We start from the raw sequence: 25826 nt of genomic DNA, 5'->3' as shown, positions 1-25826 counted from the left end.
GACGAATTTTTAGATTTGTATTTTTATTGTGATCTGTCATTTGTTTTCATGTAATCATCTTAATTGAAAATGTAACCAAAGTTTACATGTACCAAAAGGTCATTTTGGAGAAACAATTGAATTATTTTGAGTGTTTTTATTGCATAATTTTGTTACTTTTCCATTGACTTCGAGTGATGTTGCATTAAAGTAACGTAAGCTACAGTCCTGTTGGACCATAAAGCTGCGCTCTCATGAGCGAGAGATAACTTAGTGGTGCTTTAACCTGAAGGTCACCACACCTTAGGCGAGGAAACCCCCATAGTAACGTCAGCCAATGCAGGAATGAAATCTGCCCTGTTGGCCTCACTCTGCAAAGCAAAGCAATTGACCTACCCCATACCCTATCATAAGTGAATTAAACCCTGAGATGCTTGACTTTCATTGTCAAAGCAAGAACTCTATTGCATACCATTTCATGTTGAATGAATTTTTGTTGTATTTTTTGAAATTTAGACGGTTGCCTTTGATATTAAATCCAGACTTTTATTTATTGATGCAAACTTTCATTTGAATCTTTGAATATAGAAGCAAATGATTGTCTTGTTTTGTTCCCCTGCGGAATATGGAATCGGTTGTTTTGGCGCCCTCTTTTGTTTGCAAAGCAAAAAGCAAAAGACACTTTTGAATTGTGCATAAACAACTTCTCATTGCAAACTGTCCGAAGCATACGGTTTTGCTGGAGGACAGCGTGACAAGCACTCACCCGATAAACTACGTGGCACACATTTTTTCAAAAATTATTTTTAGTTTGTTAAATTAGCAACAGTATTGTAAAATTGTGTATGGTTGGGAAGATACCATACACCAGCTTCCAATTCTTTCAGACTATGTTTTGATAAACCAAGGCGCATGCACTAAAATGTGCACAGTTTAGAAACTGTAAAATATTTGGCCTAATAAAATGCATTGCATTGATGACACTGTATTTAAACACTAACTTCAGAGCATGATTTAAAACTGCATGCTTTGTATTTTCATTGCATTTTGTAAAGCATTTTCTTTTTTTTTTCTCATTGCCATCCTCTAAATACACAGACTGGAATGGTTCACTGTGACACTGCAGTTGGAACTCCTGATTACATATCTCCTGAGGTACTAAAATCACAGGGAGGGGATGGTTATTATGGCCGGGAGTGCGACTGGTGGTCTGTGGGAGTTTTCCTGTATGAAATGCTAGTTGGTAAGTTTAGAAACCTGTATTAAATTTGTTTTAAAAAAAGAATGTAAACAGAAGATGGCATTGCCTGATAATAGCATTTTTTTGGTGACAAATTTGTTTCGTCTGCAGATAAGCCAGTTAACAGCTGGCAGCAGCTTTTAACATGATGCATTTCTCCAATTAAATAATTAAACCTTGCAATGTTTTGTTGACTTGATTCACAGTTATGCTATGTGATTGCAGAGTTTTTCGTATTTGATATTTTTCACGATCATCAACCTCAGTTAGGTACTGCAACAGATGTCTTTACACAAAGTTGCTTAATAATTCTGGGGGGTTAACAGGACCTGGCAACAAGAGAGAGAGAATGCTATTTTAAGTATATAAAATCTACTACTCGGGTGTAGCCATTTGGTTCTAACTGCTCTATAGCAACTTTATTTTCCACACAGTTCTCATTTTTGATCTGTTTATCTTTTGCCCCTATCATTTTCTTTCTTTCATCCTCGGTGAGTGAGGATCAGCTAATTAGATTCTAGCTGATCTGCCCTACAAATGAATTTACCTGAAAATGATCTGTGTCCATTGATACAATTAGCTAATAAAAATCTGACATCAATCTTGAAAATTTTTATTGACTCGGCACGTTTTCAAGGAAATGTTCCTGATTACTATATTTTAAGGGGAATAGATGCTTCTTGATCTCTTTGCTAGATTGCCCACCTCTAATCCAAGAGACATTCATTACGTTACATTGCATTACTTTCAGTGTGGAAACAGGCCTTTCGGCCCAACAAGTCCATACCAAACCGCCGAAGCGCAACCCACCCAGACCTATTCCCCTACATTTACCCCTTAACCTAACACTACAGGTAATTTAGCATGCCAATTCACCTAACCTGCACATTTTTGGACTGTGGGAGGAAACCCACGCAGACATAGGGAGAATGTGCAAACTCCACACAGTCAGTCGCCTGAGGCAGGAATTGACCCGGTTCTCTGGTACTGTGAGGCAGCAGTGCTAACCGCTGTGCCACCGTGCCGCCCAGATTCATTCTTGATCTGGATCTTTATTATATCACTGCATTATTTAGTTGAATTACATCGCCCTGCACCCTGTTAATTCAAAGTAATACAAATCAGATTTATGTAACTTTTTATTTGTTCCTGGAGTTCATGCATCACTGGCATGACTCGTACTTATTGCCCATTCCTAATTACCTTTGAAGATAGCAGGAACCCACCTTCTTGAGCCACTGCAGTGAATGTGGTGTAAGTACACCAGACTACATTTAGGAGGATGTTCTGGAATTTGGACACTATGATAGCCAGGTCAATATGTTTTGTGACTTGAATTTGCGTGTGGTTCATCTACTGCCTTGGTCTAACTAATTAGTTAAGTTTGGGTGATTGAAAAGTACAGTTATAGGGAACCTGGTGAGTTACTGCTTTACAGTTTTTCCTCGTGGCAGTACACCTGTTAAGCACAAATCATATTGATGAACTTGTATTATACAGCCAAAGCACCACTTTTGTACTTCAGTCCCTTCTGATAAAAGGCAACATCTCATTAACTTTGTTTTCTGCTTGTATGCCAGTTGTTAGTGGTTTGTATGTATGAGCACCTAAATCAAGCCTGCTTAATTTTCAAGCCTATTAATTATGCTAAAATCCACAGAACAGCAAACGTTGGAGATCAGAAACAAAATCATAAATTGCTGGAAAAACTCAGCAAGTCTGACAGCATCTGTTGGGAGAAATCAAAGTTAACATTTCGGGATCATTGATGCATCATAAAGAATAAGTTATAAGACCATAAGACATAGGAGTGGAAGTAAGGCCATTCGGCCCATCGAGTCCACTCCGCCATTCAATCATGGCTGATGCGCATTTCAGCTCCACTTACCAGCGTTCTCCCCGTAGCCCTTAATTCCTCTAGACAACAAGAATCTATCAATCTCGGCCTTGAAGACATTTAGCGTCCCGGCTTCCACTGCACTCTGTGGCAATGAATTCCTCAGGCCCACCACTCTCTGGCTGAAGAAATGTCTCCGCATTTCTGTTCTGAAATGACCCCCTCTAATTCTAAGGCTGTGTCCACGGGTCCTAGTCTCCTCGTCTAACGGAAACAATTTCCTAGCATCCACCTTTTCCAAGCCATGTATTATTTTGTACGTCTCTATTAAGTCTCCCCTTAATCTTCTAAACTCCAACGAATACAATCCCAGTATCCTCAGCCATTCCTCATATGCTAGACCTGTCATTCCAGGGATCATCCGTGTGAATCTCCGCTGGACACGTTCCAGTGCCAGTATGTCCTTCCTGAGGTATCTCTGCTGTCTCTCCACAAATGTTGCCAGACTTGCTCAGTTTTTCCAGCAATTTTTGATTTTGTTTTTGTGAATTTGCTCTTTCACAAAATAAATCTCTGGGTTTTTTTAACCTTTTTAATATTTGCATTTTCTTAATTCTGGTAACATCTTTATCACTTTTCTCTGCACATTTCAAGTACTTTACAAAATAAAAACTGAAAGAACTGTGGATACTGTAAATCAGAAACAAAAGCAGAAATTTCTGGAAAAGTTCAGCAGGTTTGGCAGCATCTAATGGAGAGAAATCAGAGTTAATATTTCGGGTCAGGTGACCCTTCCTCAGAAGCCTGAGGAAAATTGTGAGGAAGGGTCACTTGACCTGAAATGTTAACTGATTTCTCTCCACGGATGCTGACAGAAGTGCGGAGCTTTTCCTGCAATTTCTATTTTTGTTCAAGTACTTTACTATGTTCTTGGTTTAGCAACCTGAATTGCACATAGTGCCCCAGGTGTGGGTTAATTAACATCCTGTACAAATTTAACATTACCTCCCAGTTTTTATGTTCATTCTGAAATCCTCGAATGGTTAGAGCAAAGAAAGAGGCCAGTTGGTACACCATTGTAGTCGTCATCATCCTTAGCAAGTCATACAGCACAGAAACAGACTCTTCAGTCCAACCAATCTGACATGTTTGTTATCTCTTTGCAATTGGAACTGTGCTGATCCTACCTTCCTGTCCTTTCCCTGTGGTTCTGCATTTTGCCTTGTCAGTTGCTTATCTGATTGCCTTTTTTAAGGCTATGATTAAATCTGTCTTCACCACACAGGCAAGTAATAACACCTAGATCTTAACTATTTGCTGCAGAAAAAACCTTTGTGTTGCGTTCTCTGCTTTTTATTGCTAGTCACCTTAAATTGGTGCCTTCTGTTTCTTGGAGAAAGTGAGGACTACAGATGCTGAGACCAGAGTTGAAAAGTGTGGTGCTGGAAAAGCGCAAGAAGGGCTTATGCCCGAAGCGCCGATTCTCCTGCTCCACAGACACTGCCTGGCCTGCTGCACCTTCTGTTTCTTGACCCCTCTGCTAACAGGAACATTCTTTACTATCTACTGTATTTGTACCCCTAATGATTTGAACTCCATTTGCACATTTTATGATCTTGCAAACTTGTCTTGCTACCTGCAGTTTACATGATGGCATCACAGTAATGATGTCACGAGACTAATGATTTGGAGCCTGGATTATTGGTGCTGGAAGAGCACAACAGTTCAGGCAGCATTCGAGGAGCAGTAAAATTGACGTTTCGGGCAAAAGCTCTTCATCAGGAATAGGGGCAGTGAGTCTGAAGCGTGGAGAGATAAGCTAGAGAAAGGTGGAGGTGGGGAGAAAGTAGCACAGAGTACAGTAGGTGAGTGGGGGAGAGGATGAAGGTGATAGGTCAGGGAGGAGGGTGGAGTGGATAGGTGGTATGTTCTGGTGTGTTCTGTGGTGGAACTGGTCCTCCTGGGAGCAGATAAGGTGGAGGCGGAGGAATTGGGAATACGGGATGGCATTTTTGCAAGAGGTAGGGTGGGAAGAGGTGTAATCCAGGTAGCTGTGGGAGTCGGTGGGTTTGTAAAAAATGTCAGTGTCAAGTCAGTCGTTATTAATGGAGATGGAGAGGTCCTGGAAGGGGAGGGAGGTGTCAGAGACGGTCCAGGTAAATTTAAGGTCAGGGTGGAATGTGTTGGTGAAATTGATGAATTGCTCAACCTCCTCGCGGGAGCACGAGGTGGTGCCAATGCAGTCATCAGTGTAGTGGAGGAAGACGTGGGGAGTGGTGCCGGTGTAACTATGGAAGATCGACTGTTCTACGTAGCCAACAAAGAGACAGGTATAGCTGGGGCCCACACGTGTGCCCGTGGCTACCCCTTTGGTCTGGAGGAAGTGGGAGGGTTCGAAGGTAAAATTGTCAAGGGTGAGGACCATTTCGGTCAAACGAATGAGTGTGTCGGTGGAAGGATACTGTTGGGGACGTCTGGAGAGGAAAAAATGGAGGGATTGGAGGCCTTGGTCATAGCAGATGGCGGTGTAGAGCGATTGGATATCCATGGTGAAGATGAGGCGTTGGGAGCCAGGGAAATGGAAGTCTTGGAGGAGGTGGAGGGCATGGGTGATGTCTCTAGGTGGTGGGGGGTTCCTAGATTGGGGGGATAGGACAGTGTCAAGGTAGGTCGCGATGAGTTCAGTGGGGCAGGAGCATGCTGAGACAATGGGTCGGCCAGGGTGGTCAGGCTTGTGGATCTTGGGGAGGAGGTAGAACCGGGCAGTGCGGGGTTCCCGGACTATGAAGTTGGAAGCTGTGGGTGGGAGATCTCCTGAGGTGATGAGGTTCTGTATGGTCTGGGAGATGATGGTTTGGTGATGGAGGGTGGGGTCATGATCGAGGGGGCGGTAGGAAGAGGTGTCCTCGAGTTGGCGTTTGGCTTCAGCAGTGTAGAGGTCAGTGCGCCAGACTACCACTGTGCCCACTTTACCTGCTAGCTTGATGGTGAGGTTGGGATTAGAGCAGAGGGATTGGAGGGCTGCGCGTTGAGGGTGAGGTTGGAGTAGGGGAGGGGGGTAGACAGGTTGAGGCGGTTCATGTCCCGGCGGCAGTTGGAAATGAAGAGGTCGAGGGCAGGTAATAGGCCAGTGTGGGGTGTCCAGGTGGATGCAGTGTGTTGGAGGTGGGCGAAAGGGTCCTCGGAAGGTGGGTGGGAGTCCTGATTGTGAAAGTAAGCTCGGAGGCGGCGGCGGCGGCGGAGGCGGAAGAAGTGTTCGATGTTACGGCGTATATTAAATTCATTGATGCGTGGACGGAGGGGGATGAAGGTAAGTCCTTTGCTGAGGACTGATCTGGAGCTCTTGGCTGATGCTGTGGAGATGGGGATTGAAAACACATCATGGCAGCTTTTGAAATACAAATTCCTTGAATCTAGAACAAAGCTTGTGGCAGTAATTGAGGCCATTGTCTGTTGGTGTAAAATCCCACCCTGCTTCACTGATGTCCTTGTGGAAGGAAATTTGCCATCCTTAGTTGGTCTGGCCCATGTGAGGCGAAAGACCCACAGCAACATGGTTAACTCTGAAATAGCCAAGAACGCCACTTAATCATTGAAAACCATAATGGAATCATGAAGCAATGAAACTGAACTGAAACCTCCATGTAGACCTGGGTATTGGAAATGACAATAATACACTCAGCCCTGTGAGCCCTGCGAAGTCCTCATTACTAATCTCAGGTGCTCATGTCAAAATTAGGAGAGCTGTCTCACAGATTGGCTAAGTAAAAGCTTGGCATGCTCACCAAGTCAAAGTTCCCTGACACCACCAATCATTATTGTGAAAATATCCTGTCCTACCAGCTGGATGATCCTACTCGAGGTGGTGATTGGAAGGAGGATGTTGTAACGGATGGACAAAATACTCCATTTGATTGACCACCTATCTGCAAAGTTCATTTCTTTTACTAATGGTACACACAGTAGTGTGCATCTACAAAATGTATCACAAAGCTCCTGTGGCATATACCTTGAAAGTTGCAATGTCTGGCACTGTGAAGAACAAGAGCAGCAAATACATGGAAATATCACTGCCCAGTAGTTTCTCTCCAAGCTATATCATCCTGAGTTGGAACTATATCACTGTTCCTTCACTTTCATTTAGAAAAAAATCCTGGGATTCCCCTCTCATGCACTGTGGACTGCAGTAGTTCATAAGGCAACTCACCCACCACCTCTTTAAGAGCTGTTGGGGATGCGCAACAAATGCTGGCCTAGTGAGTGACATGTCCACATGTAGTTGAAAAATAAATCATCTTTAAAAAGTTCACTGATTTCTCTGCTCCTCCAAACCATTTAGCTTCTTATTTTCAATATTAATTGCCACTAATGTGACTACTGTCTAAGTCTGTATGCTTTTGCAGTTCCTCATATTGGTTATATACTTGCAATTTCTGAGTCCAAATTATTTACATGTGATCAATAGTAGCTGCCTCATCCTGGATCTTACTGGACCAATTTGTACTATTTTCTGTCTGTATGTGGAGTTTCCTCAAGTACAGTTGCATGTAGTTTGTTGTGGCCATATCTTTCCAAATATTCTTCCACCTTGTTGCTGACTCTATTTTTGCTGAACTTTGTCGCATGAGCTTCTTATGGAAAACCTTATTGAAGACCTTCTGATAGTTCATGTATATCACATTCAGAGCAGTGTTCTTTTGTGCCCTCAGAATTAGCATGATTGGTTAAATGTTACCTTGCCTTTATCAATCTATTATATTACGTGTAGTGATAGAAAACATCTTTCCTACTATTGTAACAACAAAGATTGTTGGAGAAACTCAGCAGGTCAGGCAGCACTGTGGAGAGAAAGTAGAGTTCATGTTTGAGTCCAGTGACACCTCTCAGAATTGGTAAACTCTCCTTTCTCTCCACAGTTGCTGCCAGACCTCCTGATGTTCTCCAATGATATCTATTTCTGTTTTAGATTTTTGGCATTCACACCTTTTTTTTCAGTTGTTCCTACTATTGCTCCATAGCTCCTTAGATTTGTAGCTCTGCTTTTGTAGGTGTGAATTAGATTTACATTGAAAGTTTTCCATTGCTATTCCTTCATAAATTGAGATTTTGTACATGAATACTGAGAGTGCATCTTGCGTATCCCCTTAATGGTTCTATTTCTATTTCAGTCTTCTATTTGTTGCTTATGTCACTGTGGGATACGTGTTCTTTTTCTATTCCTTAATGTTTTAATTTTAGACATATTCTTTTTCCTGATTGTTTTTAAATCCTTTCTACAGTTTAATACATTTTCTTTGCTGTCTGGTCCTTAATGTGCTTTAATATATGTCACTCTTTAGCTTCAAAGTTTCCCCCAGTTCTTCTTTAAGCTCAGCATCACAATTTTGCCTGTTTGTTATTGATATTGAGCAGGTTTTGAATGATATGGATGGAGAGTAGAAAATGGGTTGGGTTTGGGTTCAAGCACAAGGTGTTTTGATTCTAAAGCCATCTAAATGGTGCTACTTCAATTACAGGGCAAGTCAGAATATTAAAAAAGAGCATTGAACAGCCTCAAGTAGGTGACCATCTGACAGTCCATTGGCATACTCTGCCTTTCAAATATGTAGCAGGCAGAAATCATGCCTGCGGTATATTAGGGTCTCACTTTGCTTGAACGGAATCTGTTACCATAGAAAGGCAAACACTCACATTATTTCACAAAGGAAATCTTTTTAAGTTTCTTGGAGATCACATTATTTTTCTCACTTCATGTTTATGTGAAAGCTTTTGCAACTTCATTGCTTAGCCTCTTGTTAAAAAGACGTGACAGTCTGACCTATGACAGCCTGATTGGGTCCTCATCCATGTTAAATGTAATCTTAGTCAGCAATTGGGATGAGAAAATGGAACCACCTTATTTGATCACTTCCGACTGAGTGTAGAACATTAAACTCCCATTTCTTTTTGTAGAATAAGTTTATCTTGATTGCTTACCAAAATTCTCCTTTAAGTATTGTTTATTGTGTGCATTTTGTGTGTTGATGGTGAATTGATTGGCTGTTTAAGTTGGGGAGTGATTTGCTGATTAAGTGGAATGCTTTTGTCTAAATCAGGCTTATCCAGCCTTTTTGCATTAAAGAGAGCTATATTCTTTTCTTACTCAATATGGGGGTTGGGAGGTGCTGAGCAAATTTTAAGGAAATAAAATGAGGCGGCTAATTTGTGGTCGTCTTTACACTATAGCGAAGACTGATTCAATGAGATATCTAGCATTGCCTAGATACTATAAACTAATGTCTGCCCATTGATGTAATTAAACTGCCATCACTATTGGACCTAGATCTTTGTTTCAGTCAACTCTGCTTTTCCATAGGTGTTGCCAGATCTGCTGAAGTTCCTGTTTTAACTTCAGGTTTCCAGCATCCACTGTGTTTTGGTGATTTTTGTTAAGCAAATGTAGTAAGGGAAATGGGCCAAAGGCAGGTATATGGAGCTAGGCCACAGATCAGGCATGATCTCACTGAATGGTGCAGCAGGCTCGAGGGGCTGAATGGCCTACACCAGTTCTGGATGTAGGTTTTGCTCGCTCAGCTGGAAGGTTTGTTTTCAGACATTTCGACATCATACTTTTGTAACCTCATCACTGAGCGTCCAGATGAAGCACTGGTGGCATGGCCCACTTTCTATTTATGTATTTAGGTTTCCTTGGGTTGGTGATGTCGTTTTCTGTTCTTTTTCTCAGCAGATGTTAAATGGGCTCCAAGTCAACGTGTATGTTGATAGAGTTTCCGGTTGGAATACCATGCTTCTAGGAATTCTTGTGCGTGTCCCTGTTTGGCTTGTCCTAGGAAGGATGTGTTGTTCCAGTCAAAATGGTGTCCTTCCTCATCCGTGTGTAAGGATACTAATGAGAGTGGGTTATATCTTTTTGTGGCTAGTTAATGTTCATGTATCCTGGTGGCTAGTTTTCTGCCTGTTTGTCCAATGTTCGCATCCATCAACACTGACTATATTATTAGAAGAACCAAAGACACATACACCACACACCTCCAATTTCATCAGCAAGGACAATGTCGTTAAGCTAGTGGACCTATACCTTACCAACCACTTCACCTTCAACAACAAAGCCAACAGACAAACCAATGGAACACGCATGGGATCTCTGATACCAGGGTTCGTAGCAGAGGCAGTAATGCAGAGACTCTAACAAATGGCTCTCAACCATCCAACCCAAATTTTGGGTCCGCTAAGTGGATGACACCTTTGTACTGATCTACAGAAGCAATCATCCCAACACCCACAAATGAGCTTCATTAGAACAATTATTTCAATGAGCTACCCCACACTGCAGCACAGAGGAACTATGCAGAGCAGAGGAAATCACATATACAGTGTATTCAAAAGGAATGGGTACCCAATAAACGCAGTCCGCTGATTTCTCAGCACCAAATCCCAACAAGCAGACAGAACACGTCCAGAAACCCTAGCCACTCTCCCCTACGTCATAGACATCTCTGAAATGACTGCCAGACTATTCAGACCTCTTGGCATCATGGTAGCCCACAAACCCATCAACACACAATAACAGCAGCTAATGAACTTGAAAGACCCTGTACAAACAACAAGCAAAACTAATGTCATTTACAAAATACCTTGCAAGAATGTAACAGACAACCAGGCAGAAACCTAGCCACCAGGATACATGAACATCAATTAGCCACAGAAAGACTTGACCCACTCTCAGTAGTGTTGTTACATACGGATGAGGAAGGACACCACTTCGACTGGGATGATGCATTCATCTTAGGACAAGCCAAACAGAGAGACGCACGAGAATTCCTAGAAGCATGGCATTCCAACTGGAACTCTATGAACAAACACATTGACTTGGATCTCATTTACCACCCACGAGAAAAAGAAAGAAAATGATGTCACCATGGGAAATGACATCACCAACCCATGGAACCCTAAACACATAAATAGAAAGCGGGCCAGGCCAGTAGTGCTTTATCATTGATGATGTTACCTACTATGGTGACGAAACATCTGAAACAACCTTCTAGCTCAGCGAGCAAACCTACATCCAGAACCTGAACCTGAGCTACAAATCTTCTCAAAACTCACTTTCATTCATGCTGTGATTTTTTTTTTGTTTCATTTAAGTAGTTGCTGTGTTTTCTTCTCTAATGCTTGCTTATATCAATAGATTTTACTCATAATCTATCCCACCCCATTTGTGTTTTTGATTTTTTGGGGGGATTCTTTTGGTATGCATTCATCAGTTCCCTTCAGTTTGCATAATTTCTTTGTATTCATTATTGATACTTCTTGTGGAGAGGGGATTACAGCTGCTCAAATCCTGAAATGGTAAACATTTTGAAAATATACAGTATCATTCAGTGTCTCAAAAGAACAGTTAGGACTTTTCATTTGTGCCCTTCATTTCTGCTTTTTCATTTTGCAAACTAAAGGCTATAGCAGTAAATTTAGTAACCTTTTATGGATCTTTACTTTTTGACATTAATCAAGACTATATATGTGGGAAGCCTTGTCCAGCATACATCCCATCAAAGTACATGAAAATGTTAGATTGATCTTGTTAATCTCAGCTGCCAACCTGTCAATCAAATACATTAGATATCCTCTGTCATCATTATACTTGTCATGCCTTCTTTTATAATTGTAACTTTGACTTAAAATTTGACTTCAAATTGTTAAATAAATTCCAAAATTGGTATATTTATTTTATACAAGTATATGACGAGGATTTCAACATTTCTGATATTCTTTCTGCAGAGAAAAGTTAATCATTTATCCAAATATGTTGCACCTGAATTCTTCTGTATTTCTTTTTGCCAGGTGATACTCCATTTTATGCAGATTCCCTTGTGGGGACATACAGTAAAATCATGGATCACAAAAATTCGCTCAATTTTCCAGATGATGTTGAAATTTCAAAGCATGCCAAAGACCTCATCTGTGCCTTCTTGACTGACAGGTATTCTTCCGCAGTTTCAATCGCATTTTTAGTAATAATTAGCAAGTTAACAAATGCAATCCGTATGACGTGGTACAATCTATTTCTGAACATGATATAAACTTAGAGATTTACATGGAGGCATACTAGTCTAGTAGGCGAAAGTGAGGACTGCAAATGCTGGAGATTAGAGTCTAGATTAGAGTGCTGCTAGAAAAGTACAGCAGGTCAGGCAACATCCGAGGAGCAGGAAAATCGATATATCCTGATGAAGGGCTCCTGCCTGAAACGTCAATTTTCCTGCTCCTCTAATGTTGCCTGACCTGCTGTGCTTTTCCTACACCACTCTAATCTTGATACTTGTCTGGTAATCTAGTGATTCAGGCTAATGCTGTGGGGACATGGATTCATATTTCATCTGTAGTTAATAAACCTGGACTATATTTTTAAAAAAGACTAACTCCATTAATAGTAACAGTGAGACAACCATCGATGCTATTTAAAAACCCATCTGGATCGCTAATGCCTTTTAATGAAGGAAAACTGGAGTTTCGAAGAGGAGTCATTTGACTTGAAATATTAACTGTGTATACATGGATGCTGCCAGGCACGCGGAGTTTCTCCAGCCTTTTGTGTGTTTTCACCCAACTTCCCCTTCTGAAATCTGTTACTGACATTGTAAATGATTCTTGCTGTCTTGCGGTGTTTTCCCTCCCCGTCAAATCTGCTGCTGTTCCAACATATCAGGTTGTAAATTGTTGGAAGCAGTTCGGAGAAGGTTTGCTAGGTGATTACCTGGAATGAGTGGATTGCCTTTGAGGAAAGGCTATACAGGCAAGGCCTGTATCCTCTGAAGTTTACAGACATTAGAGATGACTTAATTGAAAGATGAAGATCCAAAGGGGACTTGATCAGCAAATGTGGAAAGGATATTTCCTCTTCTGGGAGAATCTAGAACGAAGAGTCACAGGTTAAAAATAAGAAATTGCACATTTAAAACAGTTGAGGAAAACAATTCATTTATTTTTTTGTCAGAGGGTTGAGTGTCTTTGGGATTCACTTCCTCAGAAGGCAGTGGATACAGAATCTTAAAATATTTTAAATTCAGAGGTAGATAGGTTACCAAGGGGATAAACAATTATCAGGGAAATGAGGGAATGTAGAGTTGAGGTTAAATTCGGATCAGCAGAGATCTTACTGAATGTTGGAGGCTGGAATGATCGAGTGACCTATTCTTGCTTATATGTTCACATGCTCTCCGCCAGAAACCCACCCTGAGCCCTCCACCCTTGCAAACTACCATTCTCCAGTTGTCCCTTTTTTAAGTCATTAGCTGAATGGTTACTCCCCGCCAAATCATTCCTCCATCATACTCAGCACTGCATTGTTGATTTCATCTACTCATCTTTCTGTCCCTGCCTGTAGTTGTGGAATGGTTTTGTCTCTTTATCAGTCACAAAAGACATCCTACCTGACTGCAACTGACAATGACAAAGTAAATTTGCTGTCTGCAATCTTTGCAACTCATCTGCAGCCTTTGATGAGGATGAACTCAACATCCTCTTTCTACACTGTTGGCCAGTCATGTGGCTCTGCCCTCATGTTACTCCTGTTCTTATATATCTAATTGTAGCTACAGTTGAATCAAATGTGATGTCTTCACCTTTGTAGTCCTGTACGGTTATCTCTAGTATCCATCAATGATCAATCCTTGATCTCCACGTTGTTCCTTGACACATCATCTGAAGCCAGCAATAGTTTGCACAGATACAATGATGACATCTGACATTACCTCACCATCCATTTCAATTCTTCCCCTCTTTCCAAGTTATTCGATTCATTGTCTGACCTCTTGTAGTAGAGGAGCAGAAATTTCCTCTAATTCATATGGAGAAGACTGAAGCCATTATTTTCAGTGCACACTCCAAACTCCCTTCGCTAACTGCTGACTTCATCCTTTCAGGTCTGAGTGCCACATTTTAAAAAGGATCTAGATGCATTGCAAAGAGACCATAAGTCATTTGCAAGAATTATTCTCGGGATGAGACACTGCAGTTTAATGATAGATTGGAGAAGTTGGGACTGCTTTCCTTTCAGAGACAAAAGTTTGAAAGAGATTTGATAGAAGTTTTAAAAATTCATAAGGGGTAACCATTACCGCTTGTAAAAGGGTCGAGAATCAGAGAGCACAGTTTTTAAAGTGTTCTGCAAAAGAAGCATATGCAAGTTGAGCAAATTTTTTTCACACAACGAGTATTTAGGATATTTGACAGCGTGTGGAATCCATTGCTTCGAAGTGCAGTAGAGGCAGGTTTAGCTGAGGCTTCAAGAGGACATTGAATGACTATTTAAAAAAAAATTAAAATGGAGAGTTTTGTGGAAATGACAGGAGTTTGGCACAAAGTTCAAATGCTCAGACAACGGTGCAAGCACGATAGGCCAAATAGCTGTCCCCTACCCATAACAGGTTTGTGAATTTAACTTTTGTCAAACTAATGAAATTAAGCTACAATTAAAAATATGACAAATGCCTCTCTCTGGTATGATGGTATAATGGTTATTCTGCTGAACTTAAAACTTAGGGGTCATTCGTTCAGTTGCTAGCATGGTAAATTTTTAAGATTAAATTTAGTAAATTTGTTAATTTGTGGACTGGCATGTTAATTTGTAAATAGGTATTAAGGGGAATACGGCTTTTCTTTCCGCTCCGTCAGCCTCTCCTTTGTTCTAATGAAAGTAACTCCAGCACATTTAACCTTTGCTGAAAACTGGAGTTCTCCACTTCAGGCAACGTCCTCTTTAATCTCCTCTGTGCCCTGTAGTGCAATCACATTTTTGCTATTGTATGGTGAACAGAACTAGATACAGTACTCGAGCTGTTGCCTAACCAGTGTTTTATACCGTTTGAGCATACCCTCCATTCTCTTGGATTCTGGGCCTTGGACAATATAAGGTAAGAATCCTTCTTGTCCAGCATCCTTTAGGGATCTGTAGGCATGCAATTTAAGGTCCCCTTCAGTTCATCTACATGTTTCAGTATCCCACTCTTGATTGTCTATTTCCTTGGCTTGTTAGCCGAGAGCACTTGTATTCTTACTTCTCTGGATTGTGCTCCATTGCTATACTCAGTTCTGACTAGTCTGTTGATACGTTCTTGCAACCTACTTCTTTAGATTAGCTTAGATTACCTACAGTGTGGTAACAGGCCCTTTGGCCTAACAACTCCACACCGACCCTCTGAAGAGCAATCCACCCAGACCCATTCACCCCTGACTAATGCACCTCACACTACGGGCAATTTACCATGGTCAATTCACCTAATCTGCACATCTTTGGACCGTGGGAGGAAACCAGAGCACCCGGAGGGAACCCATACAGACACTGGGAGAATGTGCAAACACCACAAGCCAGTTGCCTGAGGCGGGAATTGAACCCAGGTCCCTGGCGCTGTGAGGCAACATTGCTAACCACTGAGCCACCGTGCCACCCCTAACCACTGAGCCACCATGCTGCCTGTTCTTCTTCTTCATCAACCACTCAACTACTTTTTGTATCATCTGCAAACTTTTTAATCATCCCTCTTATATCCAAATCTCAACCTTTGATATCCATCACAAAAAGTAAGAGGCCTCAGACTAAGTCTTGCAGAACCTCTTTTGGAAATGCAGTCACAAAAGCACTCATTGGTCAATGTCTTCTGCTTCTCGCCTCAGAGCCAATTTTGGATCTCATCTTAGTTACTGGATCATTTCTTAGTGCACTGCTGTGTATTTTTGGAATTGATCTGTATTTGTCTTAAGTTTCTAGTTCTCTGTAGAGAGTGTCCTGACTGGTGCTGAAGTTTGAGGTTAATGCAGGAGCCAGATGTCTCTAAACACAAGTGGGCTGGTAGACTTTCCTCTCGAAATTGAGTAAGGCTGAGAGAATGTAAAGAAGTCACGCAGAGCAAGAGGGTCAGCAAAATTCAGACCCAAAGAGGATCCTGAGGGGACTGAAATTCCCACAGTGACTGATGCTTGAGATCATTGCACTTAACAAATGAGGTTCCAACTGACATTGGCTATCTAACCTCAGAACAGGATAAGTACCATTTTGCCTGTGACTGTCAAGCTGGCTGTGATTCTGAATTTAGCTTAGCTCATTCCAGGGCACTGTTAGATGTTAGTAACATCTTGCAGTTTGTGGAGCACTGCTTTATAAAGAAGGTCACGGGGACTTCACATACAGAGAGAGAGAGAGAGAGAGAGAGAGAGAGAGAGACAGACACAGACAACCATGCTCAGCCAGGACTGCTGAATGGATATTTTCTGTGTCAAATAAAAGGGCCTGGGTGATAGCAGGTGTGTGTTTGATTTTTTTTTCGTAACTGCTTCATAAGGGAGGTGGAGGAATAGCAGCAAAATAAAAGAATGGAGTTCAAGGTGATGCTGACTTTGGATAATGTTCCAAACCACCCAAAGAGCCTTGCAATCGAACAGCAGAAGGTCCAGGTGATGTTGCTTTCTCCCAGTCTCTCGACCAGCATATGATCTCAATATGTAAGGCGTCTTATGTTGGGCATACTTTCAGTCCAAGGGCACTGATGCAGCCCTCGATGTGTGAAAAGGTTGGAAAGATTGCAACATTGTTGACTGCATCGCAACATAAAAGGAGCTCAGGATATGTTGACATTGGCAACGGTCAGTACTTAACGGTGGAAGTTATGGCTAGAAGATTTCTGTCCATATAATCTGAAATCTGACACATCATTGAACTAGCTTGTGCAATTGGAGAAGGAATTGCCAACAAAGCAGAGGAAGAAGCTGTCGAGACGCTTCACGTAAAAGGCAAAGTTCTAACAATGTAAATTTGGAAAAATTGATATGAAGTGATTCTGTCTAAATAACTGAAGATGAACAAGAGGTTGAAATCACTGTCTGTGTGATGAAGAGGCTGGCAGAAGTGAAGAGAACTATGAAAGTGTTAATAGGTTTATTACTTAATTATGAACTGTTACGTGTGTATAGCATTTACATTAAAAGGAATGCAGAAAATATTTTGGCTCCTTATTCAGAAATTTAAAGGGAATTCGAGAAAAAGAGTATCACACCACACCACAATGATACCATTGCAAAGGCAAAGCCAGTGGAAGAATCACAATCCCATGCCTCACGACATAGGTAGGAAGAGGGGTGGGGAGGTCATTCAAGAGCTCAAGGAGTTAGGCTGGAAGCTAAAAGCTAGGACAGACAGTCGTCATCTCTGGGTTGTTGCCGGTGCCACGTGACAGAGAGGCAAAGAATAGGGAGAGAGTGCAGTTGAACACGTGGCTGCAAGGATGGTGTAGGAGGGAGGGCTTCAGATATTTGGACAATTGGACTGCATTCTGGGGAAGGTGGGACCTGTATAAACAGGACGGGTTGCACCTGAACCAGAAGGGCACCAATATCCTGGGGGGTAGGTTTGCTAGCACTCTTTGGGTGGGTTTAAACTAATTTGGCAGGGGGATGGGATCCGGACTTATAGTCCAGCAAGTAAGCTAGCTGTGTGTCAGGATGTCCAAGACTGTAGGGAGGCTGTGGAGAAGGTAGCACTGACAGGGACTACTTGCGGACACAGAGATGGACTCAAGTGCGTATACTTCAATGCAAGGAGTATCAGAAATAAGGTGGGTGAACTTAAGGCGTGGATCGGTACCTGGGACTGCGATGTTGTGGCCATCACGGAAACATGGATAGATGAGGGACAGGAATGGCTGTTGGAGGTTCCTGGTTACAGATGTTTCAGTAAGATTAGGGAGGGTGGTAAAAAAGGAGGGGTGGCATTGCTAATTAGAAATGGTATAACGGCTGCAGAAAGGAAGTTTGAGGGGGATCTGCCTCTGGAGGTAGTATGGGCTGAAGTCAGAAATAGGAAAGGTGCAGTCACCTTGTTGGGTGTTTATTATAGGCCCCCCAATAGCAGCAGAGATGTGGAGAAACAGATTGGGAAACAGATTTTGGAAAGGTGCAGAAGCCACAGGGTCGTAGTGATGGGCGACTTCAACTTCCCAAATATTGATTGGAAGCTCTTTAGATCAAGTAGATTGGACGGGGCGGTGTTTGTGCAGTGTGTCCAGGAAGCTTTTCTAACGCAGTATGTAGATTGTCCAACCAGAAGGGAGGCCATATTGGATTTGGTACTCGGTAACGAACCGGGACAAGTGGTGGGCTTGTTAGTGGGTGAACATTTTGGTGATGGTGACCACAATTCTGTGACTTTCACCTTGGTTATGGAGAGAGATAGGTGCGCACAACAAGGAAGATTTTACAATTGGGGGAAGGGAAATTACGATGCTGTAAGACAGGATTTGAGGAGCATACGTTGGGAGCATAGGCTGTCAGGGAAGGATGTGGTGGAAATGTGGAACTTTTTCAAGGAGCAGATACGACGTGTCCATGATATGTATGTACCGATCAGGCAGGAAAGAAATGGTCGTGTGAGGGAGCCTTGGTTGACGAGGGAGGTTGAATGTCTAGTTAAGAGGAAGAAGGAGACTTACATAAGGTTGAGGAAACAAGGTTCAGACAGAGCAGTGGAGGGATACAGGATAGCCAGAAGGGACCTGAAGAAAGGGATTAGGAGAGCTAAGAGAGGGCATGAAAAATCCCTGGCGGATAGGATCAAGGATAACCCCAAGGCATTCTATGCGTATGTGAGAAACCTGAGAATGACGAGAACGAGGGTAGGTCCGATCAAGGACAGTGGTGGGAGACTGTGTATTGAGTCGGAAGAGATAGGAGAGGTCTTGAACAAGTACTTCTCTTCAGTATTTACAAACGAGAGGGACCGTATTGTTGAAGAGGAGAGTGTGAAACGGACTGATAAGCTAGAAGAGATACCTGTTAGGAAGGAAGATGTGTTGGACATTTTGAACAACTTGAGGATAGACAAGTCCCCCGGGCCTGACGGGATATATCCTAGGATTATGTGGGAAGCAAGAGAGGAAATTGCAGTACCGTTGGCAATGATCTTCTCGTCTTCACTGGCAACGGGGGTGGTACCAGGGGACTGGAGAGTAGCGAATGTTGTGCCCCTGTTCAAAAAAGGGAATAGGGATAACCCCGGGAATTACAGGCCAGTTAGTCTTACTTCTGTGGTAGGCAAAGTAATGGAAAGGATACTGAGGGATAGGATTTACGAGTATCTGGAAAGACACTGCTTGATTAGGGACAGCCAGCACGGATTTGTGAAGGGTAGGTCTTGCCTTACAAGTCTTATTGAATTCTTCGAGGAGGTGACCAAGCATGTGGATGAGGGTAGAGCAGTGGATGTAGTGTACATGGATTTTAGTAAGGCATATGATAAGGTTCCCCATGGTAGGCTTATGCGGAAAGTCAGGAGGCATGGGATAGAGGGAAATTTGGCCAATTGGATAGAAAACTGGCTAACCGGTCGAAGTCAGAGAGTGGTGGTAGATGGTAAATATTCAGCATGGAGCCCAGTTACAAGTGGAGTTCCGCAGGGATCAGTTCTGGGTCCTCTGCTGTTTGTAATTTTTATTAATGACTTAGATGAGGGAGTCGAAGGGTGGGTCAGTAAATTTGCAGATGATACAAAGATAGGTGGAGTTGTGGACAGTGAGGAGGGCTGTTGTCGGCTGCAGAGGGACTTAGATATGATGCAGAGCTGGGCTGAGGAGTGGCAGATGGAGTTCAACCCTGCCAAGTGTGAGGTTGTCCATTTTGGAAGAACAAATAAGAATGCGGAATACAGGGTTAATGGTAGGGTTCTTGGTCAGGTGGAGGAACAGAGGGATCTTGGGGTCTATGTACATAGATCTTTGAAGGTTGCCACTCAGGTGGATAGAGTTTGTAAGAAGGCCTATGGAGTATTATCGTTCATTAGCAGAGGGATTGAATTCAAGAGTCGTGAAGTGATGTTGCAGCTGTACAGGACTTTGGTTAGGCCACAGTTGGAATACTGTGTGCAGTTCTGGTCGCCTCACTTTAGGAAAGATGTGGAAGCTTTGGAGAGGGTGCAGAGAAGATTTACCAGGATGTTGCCTGGAATGGACAGTAGGTCATACGAGGATAGGTTGAGAGTTCTCGGCCTTTTCTCGTTGGAACGGCAAAGGATGAGGGGTGACTTGATAGAGGTTTATAAGATGATCAGAGGAATAGATAGAGTAGACAGTCAGAAACTTTTTCCCCGGGTACAACAGAGTGTTACAAGGGGACATAAATTTAAGGTGAAGGGTGGAAGGTATAGGGGAGATGTCAGGGGTAGGTTCTTTACCCAGAGAGTGGTGGGGGCATGGAATGCGCTGCCCGTGGGAGTGGTAGAGTCAGAATCATTGGCGACCTTTAAGCGGCATTTGGATAGGTACATGGATGGGTGCTTAATCTAGGATAGAAGTTCGGCACAACATCGTGGGCCGAAGGGCCTGTTCTGTGCTGTATTGTTCTATGTTCTATGTTCACCCACTTCTAATGTTATTGACTTTTGTATCTGTGTTGAATAGGGTACTCCATTAATGGTATTGCACTGTATATGCATCTTTGATTGCCCTGTGCAGTGCAGGACCATTTTAAGTTAAATAGTTTTCTGATAACTAAATAGTATCAGTTCCTTTTAGATAATTTACTTACTTGTCCAACATAATCGATCATGTTTCATTGCACATGCATTGGATGTGGGGGAAGAGGCTTAGCAATGTCAGTAGTATTCACATTTTTTTGTATCTGTGGAAAATGCTTGCCTCTATCCCTTACAGAGAACGAGTACTTAATGTACCTAAAAGAACTGAATTTGAAGTAAGGCAAAACTGCCTCAACATCAAAGTAGCATTTGGCGGAGTGTGGCATGAAGGAATCCTGTAATTGTAATTAATCTGTGTGAAATGAGATGCAGACCAGGGACCTTGCTGCTTATCTTTGAAAAATCTAGTCAAAATAAAACGTTTTAAATAAAATTTAAGCTTTCTTACATCGTGAGTACCCATTAAGTATTTCTTCTTCTGAAAGTGCAATCATAAATTTTGGACAAATGTGAAAATTAAGTAACTGCATTAATACCTAGTTCCATTAGTTTAATAGGGTTAAAAAAAGTGGGTAAGTTGAATTAAATTGCATGTGTACAAATCAAATGTATTTTTAAAATAATTTTAAAGACTAGTTTAATTTATAAAACAGCCTTTAAATCCAACAATCTGCCAAGTTTTGGAATTTTCTAATCCGATTACAACAAAAAAGACAAATATCCATGCATAAAAGCAATGAAGTATACATTTTATTTGGAGGTGATTAAGCAGTTATGTTAGTTTCAGGGGTTAATGGTTCATCTGAATGTAAATTTGTAAACTACAGGAAAACAGTAATCCATTGTTGCCTTAGCAAAATAAATCTACAGTTCCATCCACAAATTGGTTTAATTGCAAATGAAATCAAGGGGCAAATTGAAGCTCATGTCCAATAACTTAAGTATTCAAAGAAACATAATTTTTTCTTGACTACACCACCTTGAGGAACTACTCCCCTAATAACATAGTATGTTGCAACCAACTGTGGAGGGACATTCCTCCTCGTAACCCTCTCTGTTTAGTCCCAGCGTTTCTTTTAAAGCATTCATAATAGTATTAAAATGTAGTTCACTAGGAAACAAAAGAGCTTATTTCAGAGGTTTTCTTGAATTCAAGAAAAGGGTCACTTTATTGCCTACCAACCCTGAGAAAATAAGTGCATAAATGTAACAGCAAATACACAAATACAGGTAATAGCTTCAATCTATTCATTTAAACCTATCTAGCACAATCAGGAAGGTGAAAGTAAATGTAATGTAGGTTCTTAAAGTTCTTCAATTGCAAGAATGAAACTCTTGCCTACGACTGTTTAGCTATTGTCTTGTTTCCTCAACGAAAAGGAAATATGTAGAATTCAAGAGTTCTCTGTGAATGGTTATTTTCCAAGTTGCTTTTGTTTTTAAAACTTGGCACTAACTTTGGACGCTGAGAGAACGAGAAAGAGAGAGAGAGCACAAACCTTTCAGGTTCTGTTGTTACAAATCTATGGTCTCGCTGTTTTGTTGCTGAAGGATACTAATTAAAATAAGACCTGTTTGTACATTTCTGAATATATTGCTCCATTGTCCTTTCAAGGTGAACAATGGCAAATGGCCCTTTGATGTCTAATATGTGTATTTACCACAAAAGTGAGAATTGGACAGAAGATGCAAATTTGTTGCTGACTTCATAGAATTATTACAGCATAGGAAATGGCCATTCGGCTCATCATGCTTGAGCTTAGTTGTCTGGTTTCATTGTCTTTAGAATGCTAATCTTGGTACTGATGGATTTAGCATATCTCATGCTGGTTCCATGAAGTTCGCCTCAAATTTGATTATATAATCGTGACAGCCATTTTAGGTCAGTTACTTTCCTTTAAAGAGAGCACTTCAATCCATGAAATGTCTAGGGTGTTAAGAAGTTGGAAAGCGTGGATTGCCATAGATACTTGTATCACAGATAGCCAGATATAAAAGTTGGTATAAATCTGAATAACTGTTAGGTGCACCAATTTTGTGGGATTATTTGCAGCACAACTTCACATACCTTGGTACAACTTGCATCATCAGCTGAGTTTACCACATCTTGATCCATTTTTCCTCTCAACTGTGCAGATTTGTGAGATGCTTTTTGGGAAGTTTTATAATATGTAAAAAAAAATTCAAAAGCAAGTTTGGTTATGACGTCTTTGCCAGAGAATGGGAGGAAGAATTTTGAGTACAGTTCTGTTTTTAAACCAGAATGAAAATAGTGCTTGTAATGAAAGGAATAATACTGTTTCTCTTTTGGCTGATGACATTTGTCTGTACACTATGTTGGCTCAGAATTTGAAGATATATATTGGATGTGGACAAAGCATAATGTTGTGAATGAATGCACAAGTTGGTCACCAAAGAAAAGAGGCCTTAAGAATTGTGAGCTGCTGCAAGCTGCTTTTGATTTTCAAAATGTTGCTTTTTAATTAGAAATATACATTTTTTCAGTTTAGTAACTCATTGCTTATGATGTGCTCTTTTCTACACTAGGGAGATCAAACATAGATTTTGTGTCATCATTCACGACACAAATGTCACCCTATATTTCTGGTCACCCAGTGTTTTAAATCTCTGTCCCATTCCATTTGTCATCTTACCTCCTAAAATGTTCTAAATGTCATTTTACAGTCTTATCGACCTGACATTATTTCAGCACTTCAAAATCATTCCCACTATTCCTATTTTTGGTACTGATTGTACTGTTGCCATTTATCTCCTCTAGCCCCACTTTTTATTTTGCTTCTTATCCTAGCCTTCCCACTTTTGCCTTCTCAAGTTATTCCTTTTGTTATTTAATCATTTCTGCCTTCTATCTTCACACCAATCTTCCATTTAGAGACATAGAGTGCAGCACAACAAAAGATCCTTTGTGCAATTTGTCCACGCCGATCAGACATTCCAATCTGACCCAGTCTCGTTTGCCAGAATTTGGCCCTTTTCCTTCTAAACCCTTCCTATTCATATACCTGTCCAGGTCCCTTTTAAATATTGAAATTCTATTTGTCTCTACTGACTTCCTACAGCAGGTCATTCCAAACATGTAACGCACTCTCTGCCTGAAAAAGTTACTCCTTAGGGCCTTTTTAAAATATTATCCCTCTCATCATAAACCTATACCCTCTAGTTTTTGATTCCCCCACCCTTTTTAAAAAAAAAGGCCTTGGCTATTTAGTCTATGCATGCACCTCATGATTGTATAAATGTCTATAAAGTCACCCCTCAGCCCCTCACCCTCCAGGGAAAAAAGCCCCAGCCTATTCAGCAGCTCCAATCCTGTAACCCTGGAAACATCCTTATAAATCTTTTCTGCATCTTCTCAAGTTTAATACTATCCTTCATATAGAAGGGTGGCCAGAATTATATGCAGTATTCTAAAGGTGGCCTTACCAGCACTCTGTACAGCTGCAACATGATTTCCCAACTCTGTCTTCCTATTTGTTTAAAACCTGATAAAAGATCTGTCACATTTTTCTGTCCTAATTAAACATTTGCTACTCTTTCTCTGCAAAAATGCGACCTAACATGCTGAATATTTCATATTTTTCTATTTCTTTCCTTCTCCTTATTCTTTTTGTGTTTGTTTTTACTTGAAATCATGACTTTTTAAATGCTGCTCATTTTTTTCAGCTTTTAAATTTTGTCGGTTAATGAGATACACAGTTGTCCCTGACATTGACTGATATTGTGAAAGCCCTGAATCAGTTTGCACTCGCACCAACTCTTCGTTGAGGTTATGGGGAAATGGTTTAGCAGACCAAGGTAGTGCCCTCTTCTGGGTTGTCAGCATTAACATATTGAAAAGGCAACAAATTTCCTTCTGAAGAGAATCTCCACATATTGTCTTACTGCGTCATACGTATTTGGTTTTATCCCTGTCCTGTTTTGATTCAGTAGACCTCAGTCTAACTAGAGATAAGAGCACTGTAACTTCAGCCTAAGGAGAGAAAATTATCTGGGAATTCTGCCACTAATTATTGTCCATTCATTTGGGGAGGCAGTGGCCTAGTGGTATTATCACTAGACTGTTAGTCCAGAGAATCCAGAATCCATGTGATGTTCTGGAGATCCAGATTCAAATCCAAACATGGCAGATGATGGAATTTGAATTCAATTAAAAATTTGGAATTAAGTGACTTAATTCCACCATTTGGATGGTCGTGACACTGTTGCCGATTGTCGGTTCACTGATATCCTTTAGGGAAGGGAAACTGTCATCCTTATTTGGTCTGGTCTGCATTGACTTAAGACCCACAGCAATGCGGTCAACTCTTAACCGCTCTCTGGACAATTAGGGATGGGTAATAAATGCTGGCCTAGTCAGCAATGCCCACATCCTGTGGATGAATAAAAATTCATACTTAAATGTTCATGTGTGCATGTTAGACAAGAATAACATATTTTGAACTGTAAAATATGTTTCCTCTTTGGTTACTTTGCTATCTTGTATGTGAGCTTACATTGAAAACAGTTACTTGGACAAAGTATTGCTCCTACTACTCCAATACATGGAGGAAAAAATAAATATTTTTATTTGGTATGTAATTAGCTGTATATAACCATACTTGTTAAGCTATTACAAAATTGCTATTTATTGTATATGGTTGTTAACAACATTAAACCGATAACTTGTTAAATAATTAATTTGGAAATATCAAACTTTGAAATAGGGTCCATGAACAAAAACAATCTTAATATTTAAAAAGGCAAAAGGAAATTAGAGTTTGTGTCCAATTCAGATATTGATTTAAAAAAAAACACCTAGGAGCACTTTAACCACGTGCGGATAGTTTCCTGTTTATACTGAAGTTAGAACTGGAAATATTTGAAACAGCTGCTCACGTTAAAGCGACAAGTTAGCAATTCAGAATTTGATCCCATGAGCCTGAACAAATTCCATCTGATCATTCTGTAATTCAATATATTAAAAAGGAATGCAACCTTTTTGGAAATAAAAGATACTTTTATAGCTAATCTTCTAGGGCTAGAACTTTTTTGATTAGCTACATTAATTCTCAATTTAAATATCTTAGTCATCGTTGAAGATCATCCAGTATATTGCAATTGCTTGGCACCACCTGAAGTTCTGGTAGCTGTTTTGTTGGCTGTGTTCTGAGTCCCCCTCCCCCAATAAGGTTCTTAGTGTTTAAATGGGTCTATTCCACACGTGGCAGAATGCAGCATTACAGCCATGTTCATACTTAACCAAAAACCAGAAGCATTTAACACGGACCAAAAATTGATGAAAAGCATTCACC

At 41.0% G+C, this 25826-nt stretch overlaps 1 protein-coding gene across 4 annotated transcripts in view; it reads left to right on the top strand.

The window, feature by feature from the left end:
- The window catches only part of LOC140465898 (rho-associated protein kinase 2-like), a 230790-nt gene that overhangs the window by 104019 nt on the left and 100945 nt on the right, over window positions 1-25826 (top strand). For all 4 annotated transcript variants that reach the window (XM_072561840.1, XM_072561831.1, XM_072561815.1 and 1 more), the window contains exons 6-7: window positions 1078-1222; window positions 11898-12036. In XM_072561840.1, coding sequence (XP_072417941.1) covers window positions 1078-1222; window positions 11898-12036 — 284 coding nt within the window. The remainder of the gene's footprint in view (window positions 1-1077; window positions 1223-11897; window positions 12037-25826) is intronic.

This window comes from Chiloscyllium punctatum, chromosome 3 (genome assembly GCF_047496795.1).
Source record: "Chiloscyllium punctatum isolate Juve2018m chromosome 3, sChiPun1.3, whole genome shotgun sequence".
NCBI lineage: Eukaryota > Metazoa > Chordata > Chondrichthyes > Orectolobiformes > Hemiscylliidae > Chiloscyllium > Chiloscyllium punctatum.
Note: the sequence above shows the minus strand (reverse complement) of the source record. Positions and strands in the feature narration are given on the sequence as shown.